Consider the following 20,504-nt stretch of genomic DNA (forward strand, 5'->3'; position numbering starts at 1 on the left):
TGCCTGCAACAGGAACATTAGCAATGTTTTTTACCCACATGTATGTATTTTCATGTCACAATCATTAACATTTTTTGCTGGCTTGTACTGTTAATTTTTTTGTGTAAATATTCCAGTATTGTAATTGTTCATTTTGTATACAGTATTTGTTTTTTCCCGCAACAATTTTTTGGGTCCCGAAGGTTCTGTAATAATACAGTCAAATTTATTCAAACTTCAATTTAATAGAGCTATTAAATACACAAGTATATACTGTAGATTCAATTTATCTATCATTTTGATCGTACGTACAATCATTCGGGAAAACACCTTACAACGCTAGTTGATCTCACCCAGTACTGTTTTGATCGTATGATTATTCGGGAAAACACCTAACAATGCTTGTCGATCATACCCAGTACTGTTTTTCATCTTTCAACATCTTCTTAATGGATTCAATTTTGTCTTCACTCAGCAACCCACGAGGAACAAAATCTAAAATCAAACTCCAGCTGTCAGGGTACTCCTTAAGGACAAGGAAGTTGTATTGTTCATCAAGAGATTTTACATTTGAATCACTAAGAGATTTTCCCCAATCAAAAAGATTGACTGTGTGTAGTGACACTACCTTACACTTCTTGATATTCTTGAAAGGAGAAAGCTTTTTTGTGATAGATGACTGAAAGTCAAATTGTTCAGTTACTTTTATTGTGTCATACAGGACAACAAGACGTTTTCGACTCAATAGATCAGAATTGATTAAAAGAACCAATAGGTCGCTTGTACTGGTAACCTTTTTCACTGCTTCAATGTCATCTACCATTTCTAAGAAAAGAACTTTTAGGCTGTTGAGGAGTCCACGTTCATCAAACCATTTGGCAAAGTCTGCAATCAACTGTTTAAAGTCATCGTTCGAGAGAGCTACACAGTTGAAAAGAAGCAAGTATCAACTATTATGTAATAAATTCAGTAGTATACGTGAAAATAATAATGCAGAATAAACAAATAAATTCCTTTCCTATATTATATCTATAATACGTTTTACTATAAACACAGAACATTAATTCTAAACTGCCCGGTGATATTCTGAAATTCAATTAATTAATTTGAAATGATAAAGACAATATATTTATTTTTTTATTTCATTTTTACCATGTTAAAATGACAATAAATACTATCGTATCGTATATCCAACATTTTTTACAGTATCTTTATTATCAATTCATTGTCATTATAATCTTGTTGATCATCATAACAATAATCATATTATAATTATTCTTTTTGTTTTTCTATACTATTTTATGAATAATTTACCTTCACTTTGTTCACATTGGTGACTTGATGATGCAATCTCCTTCCCACTATTACCTATAAATAATCAGTTAATAAATAAAATAATCATACATGTATAGCATATAAACAATGCTTGAAATTAAATCAATTGTATCATTTAAATTAAATTACCATCATGGAAAATTTTAAAACAAATGAAAGATATGAATAGTTACATTACAATTAACTTTCGAATAGTTTTGTAAGAATATTAAATACCATTACCAAGTAATATGTTCCTTGCTATTCCTCCAAGACATCCTGCAAACCTCTCTATTTTGTCTAAATCATCTGCTAATTCTCCTTTATTTTCAAGCTTCAGAACTGCATCCCATATATTTGATAAGTTATATTTTTTCAATTCATAGTAAGCAGTAACATTACTTAATGCATCTGGGTGAACTTGTTTCAGGGCCTTGAACAGTCGCTTTCTGTAAGATGACAACTTGGTTCTAATAGTATGTCTATTCTGAATGTTGTTGTCTCTCATATACTTTGACACAAGATTTTTGGCCTTTTGGATTTCAGATGTATTTGTAATCTCTAACAGCAAGTTAACATTGGTTGATGAGATTAAACCTTTGTCTTCAAGTGTATTGAGTAAGTCATGTCCATTGAAATCTTTATTTGTAAGGTCTCCGACATCCAATTGATCAAATAGTAGGAATCTCAGCCAATGGTATCTTTCACCATCAAAGCACCTACTGAGACCAGCTTTTAGGTCTCGGAAACTGTTCAAAGTTTCAGAATCTGCCATTGTGTTGTTGTCTACAAACAAAATTACTGGTCATTAATTTGACATTTTTATTGTTTCAAAATGAGTTTGAGTTAAAATTAATATTACATTTATTTTTGTTTTTTTCTCTATTCTTTGCTTATAATTTTAGCTGAGACAACAATATCAGAGATTGGCAACGGCTATAATTCCCTTTGTGCTGAGTCATCGGCAATGACCTTAAGCTCATTGGCCATTGGTGACGCCGCTAATTTTCACTTGCGCAGTTTTACTGTTTAGTCAAAATCAGTGATCCATAAAGAAAGTTTGAGAGAGAATCTCGTGAAGTATGGCGATGTATCTCTGTGACTACACCTGACTAAATGAAGGCGATCCAACAAAATAGGTCGCCTACACTATATTTATATATTATTATATTTATTATATTTATTTTTTATTAAAAAAAAATAGACTATATTTCCTCCATGACACAAGTCATGGAGGAAATATAGTGTATTTTTTTTTTATAAAAAATAAATACATTTTCAACACAATTAACTAAAAATATAAATTATGTAAGTGATAAAATACGATAAAATATCACAATACAATAGAGCTATGGCCTTTTCACAAAATGGCGAAAACTATTAAAATACAGTAAAATAAAACCCAAAATCATATATTAAGAATTACATTTTTTAAATAAATGGTACATTTCAACAGAGAAAAAAAATTATACTATAGAATTCATCAATAAAGTACAGTAACTTTTATTGAAATTATAGAGCTTACAAATACTGGGTTTTTTTAGTCAGTGGTTACATAAGTGACACTAATAGAAGGTAGGCTTAGTTGATGTTCTATGATTTTCGTGATATAAATAGTAATTTGCATAACAATGAATTCACCAAGAGCAAGATCAAATGAACCGACATAAAAATCATATTTCTGGTATTGTTGTCTCAGATTTTAGAGAGAAATATTCTAGTCATCATCATTTTCACAATTACAAGTACTGCTAAATGTGGAAATAGTCAGCAATGCATCCTCAGTTTTCCTCGTAGCAGTATATCGTCCTCAAAGCAAATCAACGGGTTGCAGTCTAAATGTTTTCACTGAAGAATTCTCAACTTTGGTTGATCACTATGTATTGAAGCCGGCTCCCATACTATTCGTTGGAGACTTTAACATCCATGTGGATATGCCAAATGATGCAGATGCAATTCATTTTCGGAATCTACTTGTAGCAAGCAGTCTTCAACAGCATGTGTCTACACCTACACACCGACATGGTCATACATTAGACTTGCTGATCACTCGTTCATCTGATCCTCCTGTTTTCTCAAACCTTAATGTCATTGATGGTATATCAGATCACTATGCAATCACATGTAATCTCCTTATCAAGAAGCCACCCGTAATCACTAAATCCATCGAAACTCGTCATTGGAATGCTATAAATTTTGAGACATTATGTAAAGATATCACACAGTCTGATCTCGGAACTTCGCTCTCAAATCTTGATTTATCAAGTAAAGTACGACTATATGTCACCACTTTGAGTGAACTTCTTGACAAACATGCACCACCGAAAAAGAGAACAGTAAAGGTCCGACCAAACACTAGTTGGTATAACAGTGACATCTATGCTGAGAAAAGAACAAAGCGTAAGCTTGAAAAGAAATGGAGAATCTCTCATCTGGAAATAGATCGTCAAGCTTACATTGCACAGAAGAGGAATGTAAATTCCATGGTAAGAAAGGCAAAGGCCAACTACTACATTGGCTTGTGTGAAGAACATGCAGCAGATCAGAAAGGACTTTTTAAAGTTGTTAACCAACTCCTTCATCATCGTCAGGTATCACCTCTCCCAGATAGTCATTCTGACTTAGATCTTGCGAACAGGTTCTGTCAGTTTTTCACAGACAAGATCAAGATCATCAGAGACGACTTCAAGATTGATGACATGTCATTTAATGAGCCTGTGACAGCTGTTCATCAGCATCTCACAACATTTACACCAGCATCTCAAGATGAGATCCGCAACATTCTGATGAAATCACCAACAAAATCATGCAGGTTAGATCCAGTTCCTACTTCTATACTGAAGAAGTGTATAGACGCAGTCGTTCCAATAATAACGGAAATCATTAACCATTCTCTTAATACCGGCATAGTGCCAGATGAACTGAAAATTGCTCACGTTCGTCCTTTAATAAAAAAGCAAAACTTGGATCATAACACGCTGAAAAATTACCGCCCGGTGTCGAATCTTTCTTTTCTTGGAAAGACTCTGGAGCGTGTAGTGAGTCAGTGACATCACGCATTACTCCATATCTTCAAAAGCATAATTTAAATGAGAATTACCAGTCGGCATATCGTGCATGTCATAGCACGGAGAGTTCCCTTTTAAAGGTACAGAATGATTTGTTACAAGGAATGAATGATGGGAAAATAACGCTATTGGTGTTGTTGGATTTGTCAGCAGCGTTTGATACAGTTGATCACCAAAGACTGATAACCCGTCTGAGAAATCGCATTGGCATAAATGGTGTTGCTCTTAACTGGTTCCAGTCATATCTTACAGGAAGACGTCAGCTAGTCTGTATCAATGATGCATTCTCAGATGAAGCTTGCCTGGAATATGGTGTACCACAGGGGTCAGTAATTGGGCCTGGCCAGTTTTCCATTTATACGCTTCCCCTTGGTGACATTATTCGCAAAAACAGTCTACATTTCCATTTCTATGCAGATGATACACAGATTTATGTGTCAGTAAATCCAGTGCAAAGGGATGTTGCTGCGGCAATCAGTAAGATGGAAGCCTGTATAGAAGATGTTCGCAATTGGATGACAACAAATTACCTAAAGTTGAATGATGGAAAGACAGAGTTTATTATCGTCGGGTCTAGTTGTAACATCTCCAAAATCAACATCACACATATCAGAATCGGAAACTCTAACATCGCTCCCTCATCGGTGGTCCGGAATCTGGGAATCATGCTGGATAGTAATCTCACTATGGAAGCACAAATAACAACTGTATCCAAAGCAGCATGCATATCGATTAGGAACCTTGGTCGTATTCGCGGTAATCTTAACAAGAAAACAGCTGAATTGATTGTACACTCATTTGTCACTTCTAAAATTGACATTGGTAATGCCTTGTTGTTTGGCATACCAAAATCTCAAATTCAACGTTTGCAGCGCTTGCAAAATATGGCAGCTAGAATTGTAACTTATACAAAATCAAACGCTCACATAACTCCCGTCCTGATGGATTTGCATTGGTTGCCTGTTCAACAACGTATTAAGTACAAACTTGCGTTGTTTGTATTCAAGATCCTAAATGACAGTGCTCCTGCTTATTTATCCGACCTTGTGGATCGTTACGAATCATCCCGCATAGGCCTACGATCATTGTCACAAAACCTTCTTCAAGAGCGTAGAGCGAAAAATCAGTGGGGTCAGAGATCTTTTTACGTTGCGGCCGCAAGTGTATGGAACAGCTTACCAGCAACAGTTAAATGCTCAACTAGTCTAAACAGTTTCAAGACCAACCTAAAAACGTCGCTATTCGCTGATGTTCTCGCACGTTGTTAATGCACAAAGCGCCATGAGCGCCACATGGGTGGAGGATACCGGCGCTATATAAGTCTTCATTTATTATTATTAGTATTATAACGTTTTAATCATCCAGACAATAACAACAACAACATTTATTTCATCAATGGCTCAGTATAACTAACATAGATTTGATATAAAGAAATCATAATAGGATCATTACTAGAAGATAACAAATCTTGTCACGTAAGACCCTTTTAGAGTAAAGAATATTTACATTGTTGATTAACAGACTAAACAAATCAAAATTTGATCAATAAAATCAATAAAACAAATGAAACAAAACAAAAACAGAATAGTAATATAAATAATAATAGTTATATTCATAAACACATTAATACAATGATAGATAATATCTTTTTAATTTATTTCGAAAGGTAAAACGAGAAGTTAAACTTTTAATAGTAACATCCAACTCGTTCCAGAGTCTGGGACCCGAGACGGAAATAAAAAATTGCAAACTTCTAAAAGGAATATTTAACTGGAAGTTACAATGCATGCTACAAAGTTTATAATCATGATAATGTACGACATTATTAAATAAATTAATTATAGAAGTAGGAAGATTATTGTGAATATATTGATATATTAAAAGAGGCCACTTGGCATTTATGTATGTCAAATAAATTTAGCAACTTAAGTTCTTTGAATAAAGGTTTAGATGGGGTTTCATAAGGGGAAAGTGTAATAATTCTAATAGCACGTTTAAGAAGTTTGTTTACTTTGTTAATATTTGAAGGGTTATCAGCACACCAAATTATATTACAACTAGAGGGTACTCCGAGAGTACAAACCTCCGCCTACTGTAAAATTCCCCTACATAAAATGTCCCTGGAAAATATATATATTTTTAAAAATTCTTTTTTATTAGTGTAAACAGGCTAACTGCACACTCAAAGTCGAGCTTTTGGGGCATAGATCATTGTGGCCAAATTTGGCTAGATTCGGATGAAAACTGTGGCCTCCAGGCTGTTCACAGACAGACAGACACACACACAAACATACAGGGGTGAAAATATAACCTCCTTGGCGGAGGTAATAATGAATATGTGGAAGAATTAATGACTTATATAAAGAAAGAAGAACATGTTGTGGGAAAATATATTTGAGTTTGTTAATAATTCCTATTATTTTAGAAACCTTTTTTGCTACGTGATTTTGATGACAGGTCCATCTTAAATGTTCTTGAATATAGACACCAAGGAACAGAGTTTTAGGCATGCCTTCAATAGTTTTTCCATTTATGGTGATAAAACAATTTGAATAATTAGGTAGGCTTTCTTTGTTGAGTATGAAAAAGGATATAATTTGTTTTTTGTGAGTTGATTATAAGTTTATTTGAGATGAACCAGTCATTTATAGATATTAACTCATTATTCACTGTATCATATAAAACATTTAAATCAGGATGGGAATAAAAAAGTGTAGTGTCATCGACAAAGGAAATAACCCGAAGGGTGTCACTGGCTCTGGATAAATCGTTCACATGAATTAAAAATAACAATGATCCAAGGACAGCGCCCCACAAGTGATTTCCTCCTCCGATGAAACACAGTTACCCATACATATTGTTTCCTATGTTTTAGGTAACTTGTAAACCATTCTAAAGCAATACCTCTAATACCATAGTTATGTAATTTACTTATAAGAATCTTATGATTAATAACGTCGAATGCTTTAGATAAGTCAACAAAAACTGATAACAAAAATTCTCTTTGTTCAAAAGAAGAAGTTACATTATTAATAAAATCAATAATTGCATAAGATGTAGAATGATTTTTACGGAAACCATATTGATGTGTAAAAAGAATATTATGGCAGTCAAGGAAGTCATAAAGATGCAAGTACATTAACTTTTCTGTTATTTTAGAGAAAACACTAAGTAACGAAATTGGTCTATAATTTGAGAGTATATCTTTGCTACCTTTTTACAAAACAGGTATAACTTTGGCGAGCTTCAAATAATTTGGAAAATTGCCAGTCGAACCATATTATAATATTATCTATTATAACATGGGTTCAAGGATGTAGCCATCAGACTCGCTGAAATGAGTCATGTGTGTGCTCTTTATTTTTCCCTATCATGCACTGGAGTGCAAAAAGTGCGCGGCAAAAAAAACATAAAAGCATGATGGTGTGTAAATCTTGTTGCAGAATACCAATCGCGCTAGGCTTACAACACAATTTTCGAGTATGAAACCAGGTCATCTGCACGGCGGCCTCATTTAAAAAAAAAAACATGCATACCAATGTACTGTATCTTGTCAATTCTGCTACACAACTGTTTTGCTACCTAGGATAGGCCTGCGCTTCAATTTGGTCGCCGAGCAGTGGTGCTTGCCATGGTAGGCCTAGCTTCTTTCTAGGTTAGGCCTAGGTGTATTCACCCAAAAAGGTACAGTATATGTGAAAATAGTTCATATACCTTCAAATGCATTATTTGTATACTAGTAACTTACCTTCACTTGGATGGCATTGGTTACTTAATGACGCTCCTTCATTTTTGTCCTTACTACTGCCTAACAATAATACAAACTCGATTATACTAAAATAAGGTACATTTTTGTAGTATAGAAAGCCAGTTTTCTGTTATGTTATGTGCATTATAACAACGTATAGATTAGTAACAATTCAAATATAGCATAAGATACCTGGGTTTTGTTTTGAATCAACAACACCTGTAACAAATAAAATAATTATTTCAATAGAAAACAAACAAAGATTCTTTTTGCGACAAAAGACACTAAATGTACATTATGAACTATTACTGTGTTACACATCATATTCATTACGGCATAAATGTAGATTCAATTTTTTCCCGTTATCACTTTAAATACTTACAAAACACTGGAACTGGATCAATTCTATTTGACTTCTGTGACAGTAACACTTTTGCTTTTAATAATGAATTACCTCTTATTAAAAGAAACGTCTTTGATGGTCTTGTACGCCTTAGGTATTCAGCAGTGACAATCTAGGAAAAACGCCATACTCATATAAAAATATTGGAGTGGAGTTGTAGTTTGTTGATAAGACAGTACTTGTGTTCTAGGTGTAACTCCTATCAGATGTCAGGATTTCACTTTATGCTTGTATTTTAAACAAGACTGCCACATTTGAAAAAGATCCTTGAAAATTTGCCTAAATAAATATACTGTATAAAGCAATACAGTGATTATTCTGACTGACCTGACAAGCTGGAGAGTTCAAACCCACCTCAGCCTCAGGGCTATGTTGGGCTAAGCTTAGCAAATTTTTTAAAGTATGGCACCTCATACTGTAGAACTCTTTTTGGGAGTGTGCAATATTATTGTTGATGGACAATGGGGTACTCTTTCTTACTGATGAAAATAGTTATCTAGGGGAGGGTTCAGGATTTTATGGTAGCGGCTTTGATAGAGAAAACCCACCACTTATAGTCACAACCATGTTGAGACTAAGATAAAGACTAAGTTTCTTTGACTGTAGGTGATGTGGCATCTACTGTACCTATAATGCCGCAGTCCTTTCTATGGTATCCTCTTCAGTGGTGGTTCGAGCGGGGGGTGTATGGGACATACAATGTTTCTTTTCTTTTTGAACAAGGCCATTACATATACATGGCTGCAATCGCGTGCTCAAATTTGAGTTAGTGTTTACCGACCGACCAACCAACCGACATAGTGAGCTGTAGAGTAGAGTAAAAATACTACAGTGGATGCTGCAATTTTCTTTAGAGGAGAAGGTGCTAGATGAAAAAGGAACAGAAGAGGTGGCAAGAGGAGAAAACCAAGGGCTGGAAAGAGAAAGCCTTACATGGAGATTCTTGATGATATTATTAAAGAAAGGTTGTAAAACAGAAATCGGGAAAAGAGTGCATACTATGGTTTAACGTGCAGTGCGCGTGCAAAAATCTGCGCACCCATGGCAATTTTTTAAACGCTTAAAATTGTCTGAAACGTACTCTAATTTCATCGAAAATAAATTTTGACAATTTTATGCGCGTGTACGCATGCGTTATATGCGCTGCGCACGTAATTGTATTGCCATTAGGATGAAATATGACCTGAAATTTATGAGTACCAAATTTTATTTAATTGTGATTCATGCTTGTGAAGATATGATTCCAAACGTGATTTCGTTAAATTGTGCGTAGACCGCGTAATTTTTGATTGCGCACCGTGAAAACATAACCACATCAATTCCTGGCCATAAGGAATATACTGTAAAAAATTGACTTAGCTAGATGAAACTGATATCAAGACAAGGACATATAAAGTTAGTGTTTACCGACCTACAGACCGACATAGTGAGCTGTAGAGTTGAAATAGATTTTTAAAAACACACATCGTTTCGACGGTCATCAATCAGCTGTGGTTTTCATACTGAAAATAGTACGTCAGTACACTGATAAAGCACATGGTCAGCTTGATCACATTCAACCAAGCAGGTATGTCAACATACTTTGGGTAATATCAATCTCTAGCGTTACCCCGACGAAAAAAGAGCAAGTTGATAAGTACAATAAAAACAAAAGCTAGCCTTATTAATATTGAAATATTTGGTTTAAAAACAAATTTTGTCATCTAGCATTATTTTACCCTTGTTAATTTTATTTGCTATTCCGTCATTCTCATTTAAACAAATCGCCATGACAAAAGTGTTGCAGCTTGGTTTATTTCCCAAATCACTAAAGTTGAGATTAAATAACGGTAATGATGGTCAAGTCGGACCGCTAATTTTTATTAGATTGTTTAAACCAGGCCGGATGCGATATTTCTTTTTGTACATAATTTGGGGACCACTCATGAAACGTCACAAATTAAACATGAACATTAAAAAGATCTTTCAAGTATTTAGATGGAAAAAGTTTATACATCTCTCTATAAATTTCTGATTAGGCCTATTGTAATGATTTTGGGGGAGAAAAGATAGAGGGCGGCAGATGAGCAGGGAGTTGAAAAGGAGGAGAAGCAGAGAGCAGACGTATAAATAATAGTAGAGATTTAAAAAGAAAGTTACAGGTTAGCCCGAGGCTACGCTCACTGTTTTGTATTGGAGGTTACACCATTGTGTTGGTGGTTACGTTGCTGCGGAGGTTACACCATTGTTGGTGGTTACGTTGCTGTGGAGGTTACACCCTTGTTGGTGGTTACGTTGCTGTGGAGGCTACACTATTGTTGGTGGTTACGTTGCTGTGGAGGTTACACCATTGTTGGTGGTTACGTTGCTGTGGAGGTTACACCATTGTTGGTGGTTACGTTGCTGTGGAGGTTACACCATTGTTGGTGGTTACGTTGCTGTGGAGGTTACACCATTGTTGGTGGTTACGTTGCTGTGGAGGTTACACCATTGTTGGTGGTTACGTTGCTGTGGAGGTTACACCATTGTTGGTGGTTACGTTGCTGTGGAGGTTACGCCATTGTTGGTGGTTACGTTGCTGTGGAGGTTACACCATTGTTGGTGGTTACGTTGCTGTGGAGGTTACACCATTGTTGGTGGTTACGTTGCTGTGGAGGTTACACCATTGTTGGTGGTTACGTTGCTGTGGAGGTTACGCCATTGTTGGTGGTTACGTTGCTGTGGAGGTTACGCCATTGTTAGTGGTTACGTTACTGTGGAGGTTACACCATTGTTGGTGGTTACGTTGCTGTGGAGGTTACACCATTATTGGTGGTTACGTTGCTGTGGAGGTTACGCCATTGTTGGTGGTTACGTTGCTGTGGAGGTTACACCATTGTTGGTGATTACGTTGCTGTGGAGGTTACACCATTGTTGGTGGTTACGTGCTGTGGAGGTTACACCATCGTTGGTGGTTACATTGCTGTGGAGGTTACACCATTGTTGGTGGTTACGCTACTATTGGAGGTTACGTCATTACTGGTCGTTACGCTGTTGTTTCAAGTCCGGCGTAATAGCAGAACTAATCTAATTAATTATTATAATCGGTTGTTACAAATAATTTGGAATCATAGAAGAATAAAGGAGGTCACTCCAAAACTTGTAATTGTTTTGTTTGTTTCATTCGAGTGTACCGTGGTACCGCAGACCCTTCCCCCAAGGGAACGAACCCGAGAACGGATTTTCGTTACACTATTATAGAATATTGTTGAAAGTGCTTAGATTATAAGGTTCTAGAAAGATTTAAATGCTTGTTCAACAGCAATCCACTTGATTAGTATCTGATTTAAAAGGCACTGGATATGTTGATAGGCTCAAGATTCTGAAACTACTAAATGGATTACTGAAAAAAAGGGCAGACATTATCCAAATATACAAGATAATTAACAATATAGATCCCATTGAAAGTAACAGGCTACTTTGGAAATCAACTTTTACAAAAACAAGGTAATTCCTTAAAGTTGTCAAAGCTCACAACAAAACAGGAAATAAGGAGACACTTTTTTACATCAGTTGAGGATTGGAACTCACTTCTACATGTTGTTTGCCCTTCTTCCATAAATAGATTAAAATCTGGGTATGCTGTTCTGATCACCATTAAAATTGTCGCCTATATACAAATGAAGAATGATCACGAGGAAAAAACAAGTGTAGTTCTCAAAGTCCTACAGCTCAAAATAAATAATTATATTCTTCACCATTTTAACCTACCACAGCTGTTATATAAGGTTTATATTTATAATATTATACAGTTTTACATTTTTATTCAACAAATGTTTTTACCTGTGGTTCTTTAGAGACCTCCTGGATTTTCCATTTCTGGTCTAATATTTCAACAGCAATTTCCATGTCCTCAGACATACAGAGTATTTCTATAGGCTGTCTTAACATCTGCTCACCATCTTCTTGGTGTTTTTTTTCTATCATCTGAAATATATATGTAATACTGTACCAACAACACATTTATTATTCTGTGTACAATGCTTCCTAATTATTCAAAGGAAAAGCAAACCAGACAATGCAACCATGTTTACATCTTGACATTGTACAGTCTTGGTCTCGCATTTTTAATACTGTACCATTTTAAAATAAATAAAAATATTGGAAGTATTATGTCAATTTAATTCAATGTTTGCTTTAATCTAACATGATAATCAATGAAATACAAGATCCACTCAGTAACAACAACTATCCTTTGTGACAAAACAACTACTGTATTGTATATTTGAACAGCTATAATATAATGTAAGTAAGAATAAATTATTAAAATACAGTTCAACAACAAATTATAATAATTACCTTTTCATCTGACGGCTTAAAAAGTCTTGTTTGAAGTTGATATTCATCCTTTGCAAGCATCTTTCCAAAAACTCCTAATAACATTTTTTTCTTAGCACGAAAGATCTTTCTTAAACCCTTTAGTGTAAACAAACTGAAATGATTTATAGTTACATAACATCGATCGTTGCTTAAAGTAAAATGTACATCCTTTCTATCATCTGTCAATGCTATTGGTTTCCATTCATCTTCAATGTGATCTTTAACAAGTAGAGTGAATTCCCAATTCTGTTCATTTACAGCATCGTGTGGAAATGACAATGAAATGGGCTTGTTGAAGCTGGTGCCTTCTGGTCCACATTTAACAATAGGTGATATTATTGATTCATGAGGATGAAGTACAGGAAATTCTGTTTCCTCAAAACAATTTTCTAGCGATACTTTAACTTTCTCCCCTTTAATTGCTTCAGAAGGTATCTCCAATTTGATGTCTTCATCATTAAGATGAAGCGTTTCACCAGCAGATTCCACAATTACTTCCATAATTTGATCTGAAAAATAAAAATCTGCTGTAAGATATTACTTAATGGTATTTGATAAATAGCCATTGCCACAATTGTCTTCATTACACAATGCAAATTATTTTATTTCAACCTGATTTATCATACACATGTGTTTATTTATATCATGAAGAAATTAATTCTCAATGGTTATATATATAGAATAGTTATATTTCATTTTCATTCATTTTTTATTGTGGCCAGTTTCTGCTGTGGTATCAACACCACACCAGCTTATTAATAATTATATGAACAGAATATACAATACTCATTCTATTGTCAATATTTACACTGTGTTTTTAAACTAATGTTTAGTCTTTTACTTTCTAGATATGATGAACATTAAATATATTATAATAAGACCTGTTAAGATCGGATAAAGTGGTTTAAATAGAAATTGTGGCTTTGTTTTTTTTTAATATATACTATTAGTTCATGTATTTCTTTTTCTTCTTCTGACTTATATTACTCTCTTCCCCCTCCACCCACATAACTGAACTACTTTTCATTGTATTTATATGCAATTATATTTATTAACAAACTAGTTTTATGTTTTTTATGTTATAATATTGAAATTGAATTGAACTTTCCAGGATTAACACACAATTTCATACAATCTTTATTCCTATTATTCCATTACACATTTTGTACATCTGCATTCATATCTATGCATGTAACACACTGTAATGGTTAATTGTTTACATTGATGAGTGTGTCATACAGTATAATAATAAATTATTATTGTGCACACATTAAATATGCTAGTAAAGGACTTAACCATTTGAAGATGCAAGGTTTCTTCTATCCCAAGTGACTGAGGCTAAATAAGGTATTTTTAATAGGTTTAGAAAAAATGCAAAAATTCATTTTTATGACTGTAACTTTCTGCAATTGTTGGATTTATTATGTGAAATGTTTTGGCCTTCCGAAAAATTGGATTTTTGTTTTGCCTAGGTCAAAGCTCAAATAGTGCAATTTAGTGACCCCAAAAAGTCAACCCGTACATATACGGGCCTCATGTCTTAAGAAAGGCGCAGGATTGGTCAAATGGACAGTGAGACTGCTTTTGGCAGTGTTGTAGGGATAGGCTTATTTGCTGATTTCCAATGAAAAAAACAACCAATTTGCCTATTCTGTTATTTGCTTTAACCAATCCTGCGCCTGATTGCATGTCCTGGGACAGTAAATTACCCCGTATGGGATGCGGGCCATATCTTTAAAGGGTTAATCTTATTGAGTATATGCTTTAATGATATGCTGTGTCATGGTCATGTGTTATTCTAGTTATTAGTGCCGATTGTTAAGAGTAAATTAGGTGATATTACTAATAACAACAATATACCCCTATGCTTTAGCTTCTGTATTATCTAAGTTTTTTTAATTTATTTTGATCAGTCACTGTGGTAACTCATTTGAATCCAGCGACTACCAATTTGCATTTAAAGCAAAACACTCGACTGATCTTGTATCTTTGTATTAAAACATGTCATTGACTACTACAATAGAAATGGTAGCCCAGTTTTTGCCTGCTCTCTAGATGCCAGTAAGGCTTTTGATCAAGTCAATCAATGTGGACTCTTCATAGTAAGCTCATTAACAATGGTATGAATCTTTGTATTGTTAAATTGCTCAAATGTTGGTATGAGAAACAAAGTTTTGTGATACGTTGGGGTAACTCTGTTTCCAATCCTCAGTATCCAATGGAGTTAGACATGGTGGGGTTATGTCCCCTCTCCTGTACAACATATATATTCCATTTACAGTATCTAATGTAGTTAGACAGGGTTGGGTTATGTCCCCTCTCCTGTACAACATATATATTCCATTTACAGTATCTAATGTAGTTAGACAGGGTGGGGTTAAGTCCCTTCTCCTGTACAACATATATATTCCATTTACCAGTATCTAATGGAGTTAGACAGGGTGGGGTTATGTCCCCTCTCCTGTACAACATATATATTCCATTTACAGTATCTAATGTAGTTAGACAGGGTGGGGTTATGTCCCCTCTCCTGTACAACATATATATTCCATTTACAGTATCTAATGTAGTTAGACAGGGTGAGGTTATGTCCCCTCTCCTGTACAACATATATATTCCATTTACAGTATCTAATGGAGTTAGACAGGGTGGGGTTATGTCCCCTCTCCTGTACAACATATATATTCCATTTACCAGTATCTAATGGAGTTAGACAGGGTGAGGTTATGTCCCCTCTCCTGTACAACATATATATTCCATTTATCAGTATCTAATGGAGTTAGACAGGGTGGGGTTAAGTCCCCTCTCCTGTACAACATATATTCCATTTACAGTATCTAATGGAGTTAGACAAGGTGGGGTTATGTCCCCTCTCCTGTACAACATATATATTCCATTTACCAGTATCTAATGGAGTTAGACAGGGTGGGGTTATGTCCCCTCTCCTGTACAACATATATATTCCATTTACAGTATCTAATGGAGTTAGACAGGGTGGGGTTATGTCCCCTCTCCTGTACAACATATATATTCCATTTACCAGTATCTAATGGAGTTAGACAGGGTGGGGTTCACTCAATCGCAAATTACTAATATAATGTTATGTTGCCTCTTTAGATCTTATTGTATTAATCTTTATTATGCTGCCCTTTGGTGTGACCATTTAAGACAATTAGATCTCTTAATGTATGCTAAAATAATGTTCTGCGCCATATACTGAATGTCTCTAGAATCAGTAGTGCCAGTATGATGTTTATTGAACATAGTGTCCTTTCCCTTATTGAGTATATGAGAAAATCTACCTAAGGTTTCATGCAACATACATGTTGAATAGTTGTAATATTCTTGTTGCTTGTGTTTGCAAACGTATGCTCCATAACTCCAAAATGTATTGTAGATGGAGAAGTATCCTATATATTTAAGCTTTGTGAATTTTCTTTTTTGTTTGTACGTTTGTTGGTATGGATGACATTTTTCCAAAATAAAAGAAATTGAATTGATTAAGCACTTTTTCCCCTCAAACTCTTTTTTTAAATACTCTATTATTCTGTGGATAGCTACAGTGTAGGCCTACAGTTTCTGCTTTGTTTATTTATTTTTTTTTTGCATATTGGATTTTTAATCAACATTATTATATTATCAATTAGTTACTTAGTGTTTGTCTGGTGCCCAATAAATGAACTTTCAGTGAGAAATTGTTACTAGTAGTAAGCCAAGGTATCTACAGATGCATTGGTTGACATACAGACAGTCCTGTTTAGAAGGATAGTAGAATACTTTATAATTCAGCAAAAAGTAAATTCTGATGATGATTCTTAAACTCACCATTCTGTTTTTCAACCTTTAGTTTCTCAAATTGTGTTTGAAATTGATCACTAACAGGACTTGGTAAATCTGAAAAATTACCAAAAACAAAACCATTACATATAATTTTGTTTATAAAAGAACTATATAAAATGTCACGTCAGCTTGGCAACACTTTAAATATTCATGACACAGCTCATTGGGGAGGGGGACGACAAGGGAGATTTGATCCTATTGAAGCAGGGGCGCATCTAGCGCTAAATTTGAGAGGGGTGAATTAATTGTGGAAGGGGACCAGTATACAAAAAAAAGAAATATCCCACTCATATTTGAACTGTATACATAATTGATAAACATATCAACATTATACACATAGAATTCAGTATAACAATCACACCCTGCGAACCGAAGATGAAGCATCGCTGCTATGCAATTTGATCAGTTACCTCCAAGTTAAACTTAAGCCAAATACATTGCACTGAAGTACAATTGTATTCAACTTAAGTACAATACATTTGACTTAAGTGCAATACATTTGACTTAAGTGCAGTCCATTTCATTTCCACTGAAGTTGAATTGCATTTGACACTATTTGTAAAACTCAACTGCAATTGCCCATAATTGGACTTAAGTGTTACATGATTGGTCGTAGCCTATAAAAGTTTGTCAACTTTCAGTTTCACATTCAGTTTTGGTTCTCTTTTTAGTTAGTCCTACTAACAGTACCACCAAGCCAAGGCTAAATATTTATTTATATTACATAGCCTATGTAAATACGTGAACGTGATTGGTTGAAACTGCATCACATGAGTACCACTGCAAGAATTGTAAATGGTATATATCCTCGAGTATGATGATATTGACTGAGTAATTTTCGAGTAATTATTGTGTCCCTGTCATTAAACATATAAAATCCAGTAATTTCTCGAATACGAAGATATTGATATAGTGTAATTTTCGTGTGGCAACACTCCTTTTGCTATATATAAACAAAAGTCATCTACTGAGACTGCGAAGATTAGTCACACCATTACAAGACAATGCTTCATCCGTTGCGCCACGCAAATTGCTTGAATAAATTAATCAACTAAACTATTTAAACTATGCATACATAGCGCCCTCATTTGTTATTAGCCCTCCCTAGACGCGATGAAAGACCATTTGTGATTGGTCAATACTTATGGTAGTAACCTGGTACGGGCAGCGCGCTGTCCCCAAAGAAGACGAATTATTATTTATTCGGCCTACCTGATAATAATATTATTATTGTTAATGTAGGCTTATTGATGGAAATTCCTGTTAATTTAAACAATCTAGGCCTAAGTGAATATTTTATTGCCAAGGAATCATTAATTAGTAATTATCTGTATATTATTCTTCGCAAGATTAGGTGAATGCAACGCCTAACTAGGCAGGCTTATTACATAAAGGAGGCCTAGCTACTCGACCCAGTAAATATTTAACTTGTTGTTGGCTATATAATATAACAGATATTGCCTTTTATATCGGTAAAATGTAAGATTTGACATCCCGCGGGGAATGATATCTAGTTCGATGGAATATATTTCCCTCAGCACTATGCACTTTTGGAAATGTATTATTCCCTTGAACAAAATATCATTCCCTCAGGGATGTCAAATCTTATATTTTACCTCTAAGCAGGCAATATCTGTATAATATTCTATTATTCTGTGTGTACTAATAATATTATTGTTTTCTAAAGCTCAATTTTTCAATAATTTAACTGCTCAAATATTACATATTGCTTTGCATTGTGCTATTTGCTTGGGAAGTTGTATACAGGGGAAAATTAGGGCAGGGGGTGAGGAGGGTCGCATATTCTTTTAAATGTCATTGACGCGCCACCCATTTAAATATTTTTAACGATTTTACAGGAAAATGAGCTAAAAGAATCGACCGGCCAAAACGCTTCAGACGCTATCTCCGGGTGTCTAGAAAAAAAAAATTGTTTGTCCCACATCGGCAATCTAAAAAAAATAATAATAATCTACATTTACATTTATATGCAATTAATAAAGTTCAAATAAAAATGACTAGATCCACCCATGGTATAAGATAATACAATTGTAAGAGTGAAGGTAAAATACATTATGCATGATGTTTAATTTTACATACAGAGAAATAGTATTCTTAAGCAGGCTTAAAAATGTGTGAAGGAAATTCATCCATTGTGGAAACAAAAACTGGGATTAACAAGAAAATTAGATTTTTATATTCAATATTTATCTCCTCCTATCGTAAATTGTTTGCCTTGAATGCGAATACCAATTGTACATAGCATTATATATAAAATAGATTACATTTTTTTTTTAAATCTACATTTACATTTATGTGCAATTAATAAAGTTCAAATATTCCTTAACAATGCATGTCCCCCGTCCGATTATTGTAACTAGTTTAAAGTAAAGCCTCCTATCAAAAGCCCCTTGAGGTTTATTAAAGGTCCCTTTCATCTTAAAATCATTAAAATCTCTTTATTTTTGTTATGTGTACTGTTTTGATGTATTGAATAAAGAGATTGATTTGATTTGAAAAATGATTTATTTAATATTTTTATTTTAAAGGAATTTTAAAGTTTGCGTTTTTGTGTTATTTTTATCGTATTAATGGCAAAATAATTTTTCTAATTTATTTGCAATTTTCAAATCATAAAAAATTAGGTTTTTACATTTGCAACATATCACAACTTCCATGTATACTACTATCCCACTGAATTATTTAATCTATAATAAACCTGTGAATGATATATCATAAATGTTAATTTTTTTTATCTGGACATTCTTCTTCACTTGGGACGAGAAGTCAAATTTTTATCGTTTGCAATGAAACTAGTTGATCCTAAAATTTCAATAATTAAAACTTCACTTACCTTCTAAGAAGTTTAAAATTTTAGTTTTTTTTTGCTCCTCTATCCACCTGTTATTTTTTAAAAGAGAGACTGGTGTATTTCCATTCTATTAAAAAAATGGGTTTAGTTATTAGTAGTTTTGAGAAATTATTGATATACAATATAACACACTTTAATTACGCATCACATACATACAGTGTTATGTCATGGCTCAAACATTTACCATCTAGAGATTGGATGAAAGAGCATCACGTGATAACATGTAGATTTACTATTTTTTAACATTGGTTGTAAATTAGAACGTGAATAGAAATTACTATTTGCCAATAAATGACATCAATTTGTACAGTGCGCCACCTATAACTCCTGTATCCAAACCAAAACTTGAGCACTGCCGTTTATAGTCTACCACCTTCAACATTGAAAGATGGAAGAGAGAGATAAATTGAATAAAAGTTTACTTTGGAACAGTAGGTAGATAATATAAAACAACAAATAGTTTTACTATAAACTTTCAAAGCAAATAATATTTGAATACTATCCAGATACAAATGAAATATCCCTGTATAATCCCTGTACATTACCTTCTTTTGCAATGTTGCTGGTGTATAATACTGACAACAAACATTATGTGAAATTGGGTTTTTTTTGTCAACCCAAACCATAGCAAGAATTACTGCTAAATAATGTGGTCAATAATCATAATTGTTGACTAATATATAGAGATCAATGAAGATATCCATGGTAAAATTCATCAATTGTTAGTGCCTACTAATTTGCGCAATCTTTTTATTGATTTATGTCACGATAAATGGGCTCATCAAGGAGTTCAACGGACTATACAACTTCTCAAGCATCGGCCAGGTATGAACAGTGATGTACGTACGCATATTTTTAAGTGTTTAAGTTGTGTATCTAGTAAAGTTCTTACACCAACGGTCAAACCCCCTCTTCGTCATCTTCTAGCCTTTCGTCCTGAAG

At 34.1% G+C, this 20,504-nt stretch overlaps 1 protein-coding gene across 1 annotated transcript; it reads right to left on the reverse strand.

Moving 5' to 3' along the window:
- Positions 1-326: 326 nt before the first annotated feature.
- On the reverse strand, positions 327-20,188 carry LOC144837166 (uncharacterized). The gene is made up of 11 exons (XM_078692179.1): positions 20,108-20,188; positions 19,545-19,629; positions 16,676-16,744; positions 12,830-13,359; positions 12,314-12,457; positions 8,492-8,624; positions 8,302-8,328; positions 8,110-8,169; positions 1,537-2,079; positions 1,294-1,347; positions 327-900 (listed from the first exon to the last, which is right to left on the reverse strand). The coding sequence occupies exons 1-11, from the start codon at positions 20,186-20,188 to the stop codon at positions 389-391; spliced, it is 2,238 nt and encodes a 745-aa protein (XP_078548305.1). The 3' UTR covers positions 327-388.
- Positions 20,189-20,504: the final 316 nt, after the last annotated feature.

The sequence above is a fragment of the Antedon bifida genome, chromosome 3, assembly GCF_963402885.1.
Source record: "Antedon bifida chromosome 3, ecAntBifi1.1, whole genome shotgun sequence".
Classification (NCBI taxonomy): domain Eukaryota; kingdom Metazoa; phylum Echinodermata; class Crinoidea; order Comatulida; family Antedonidae; genus Antedon; species Antedon bifida.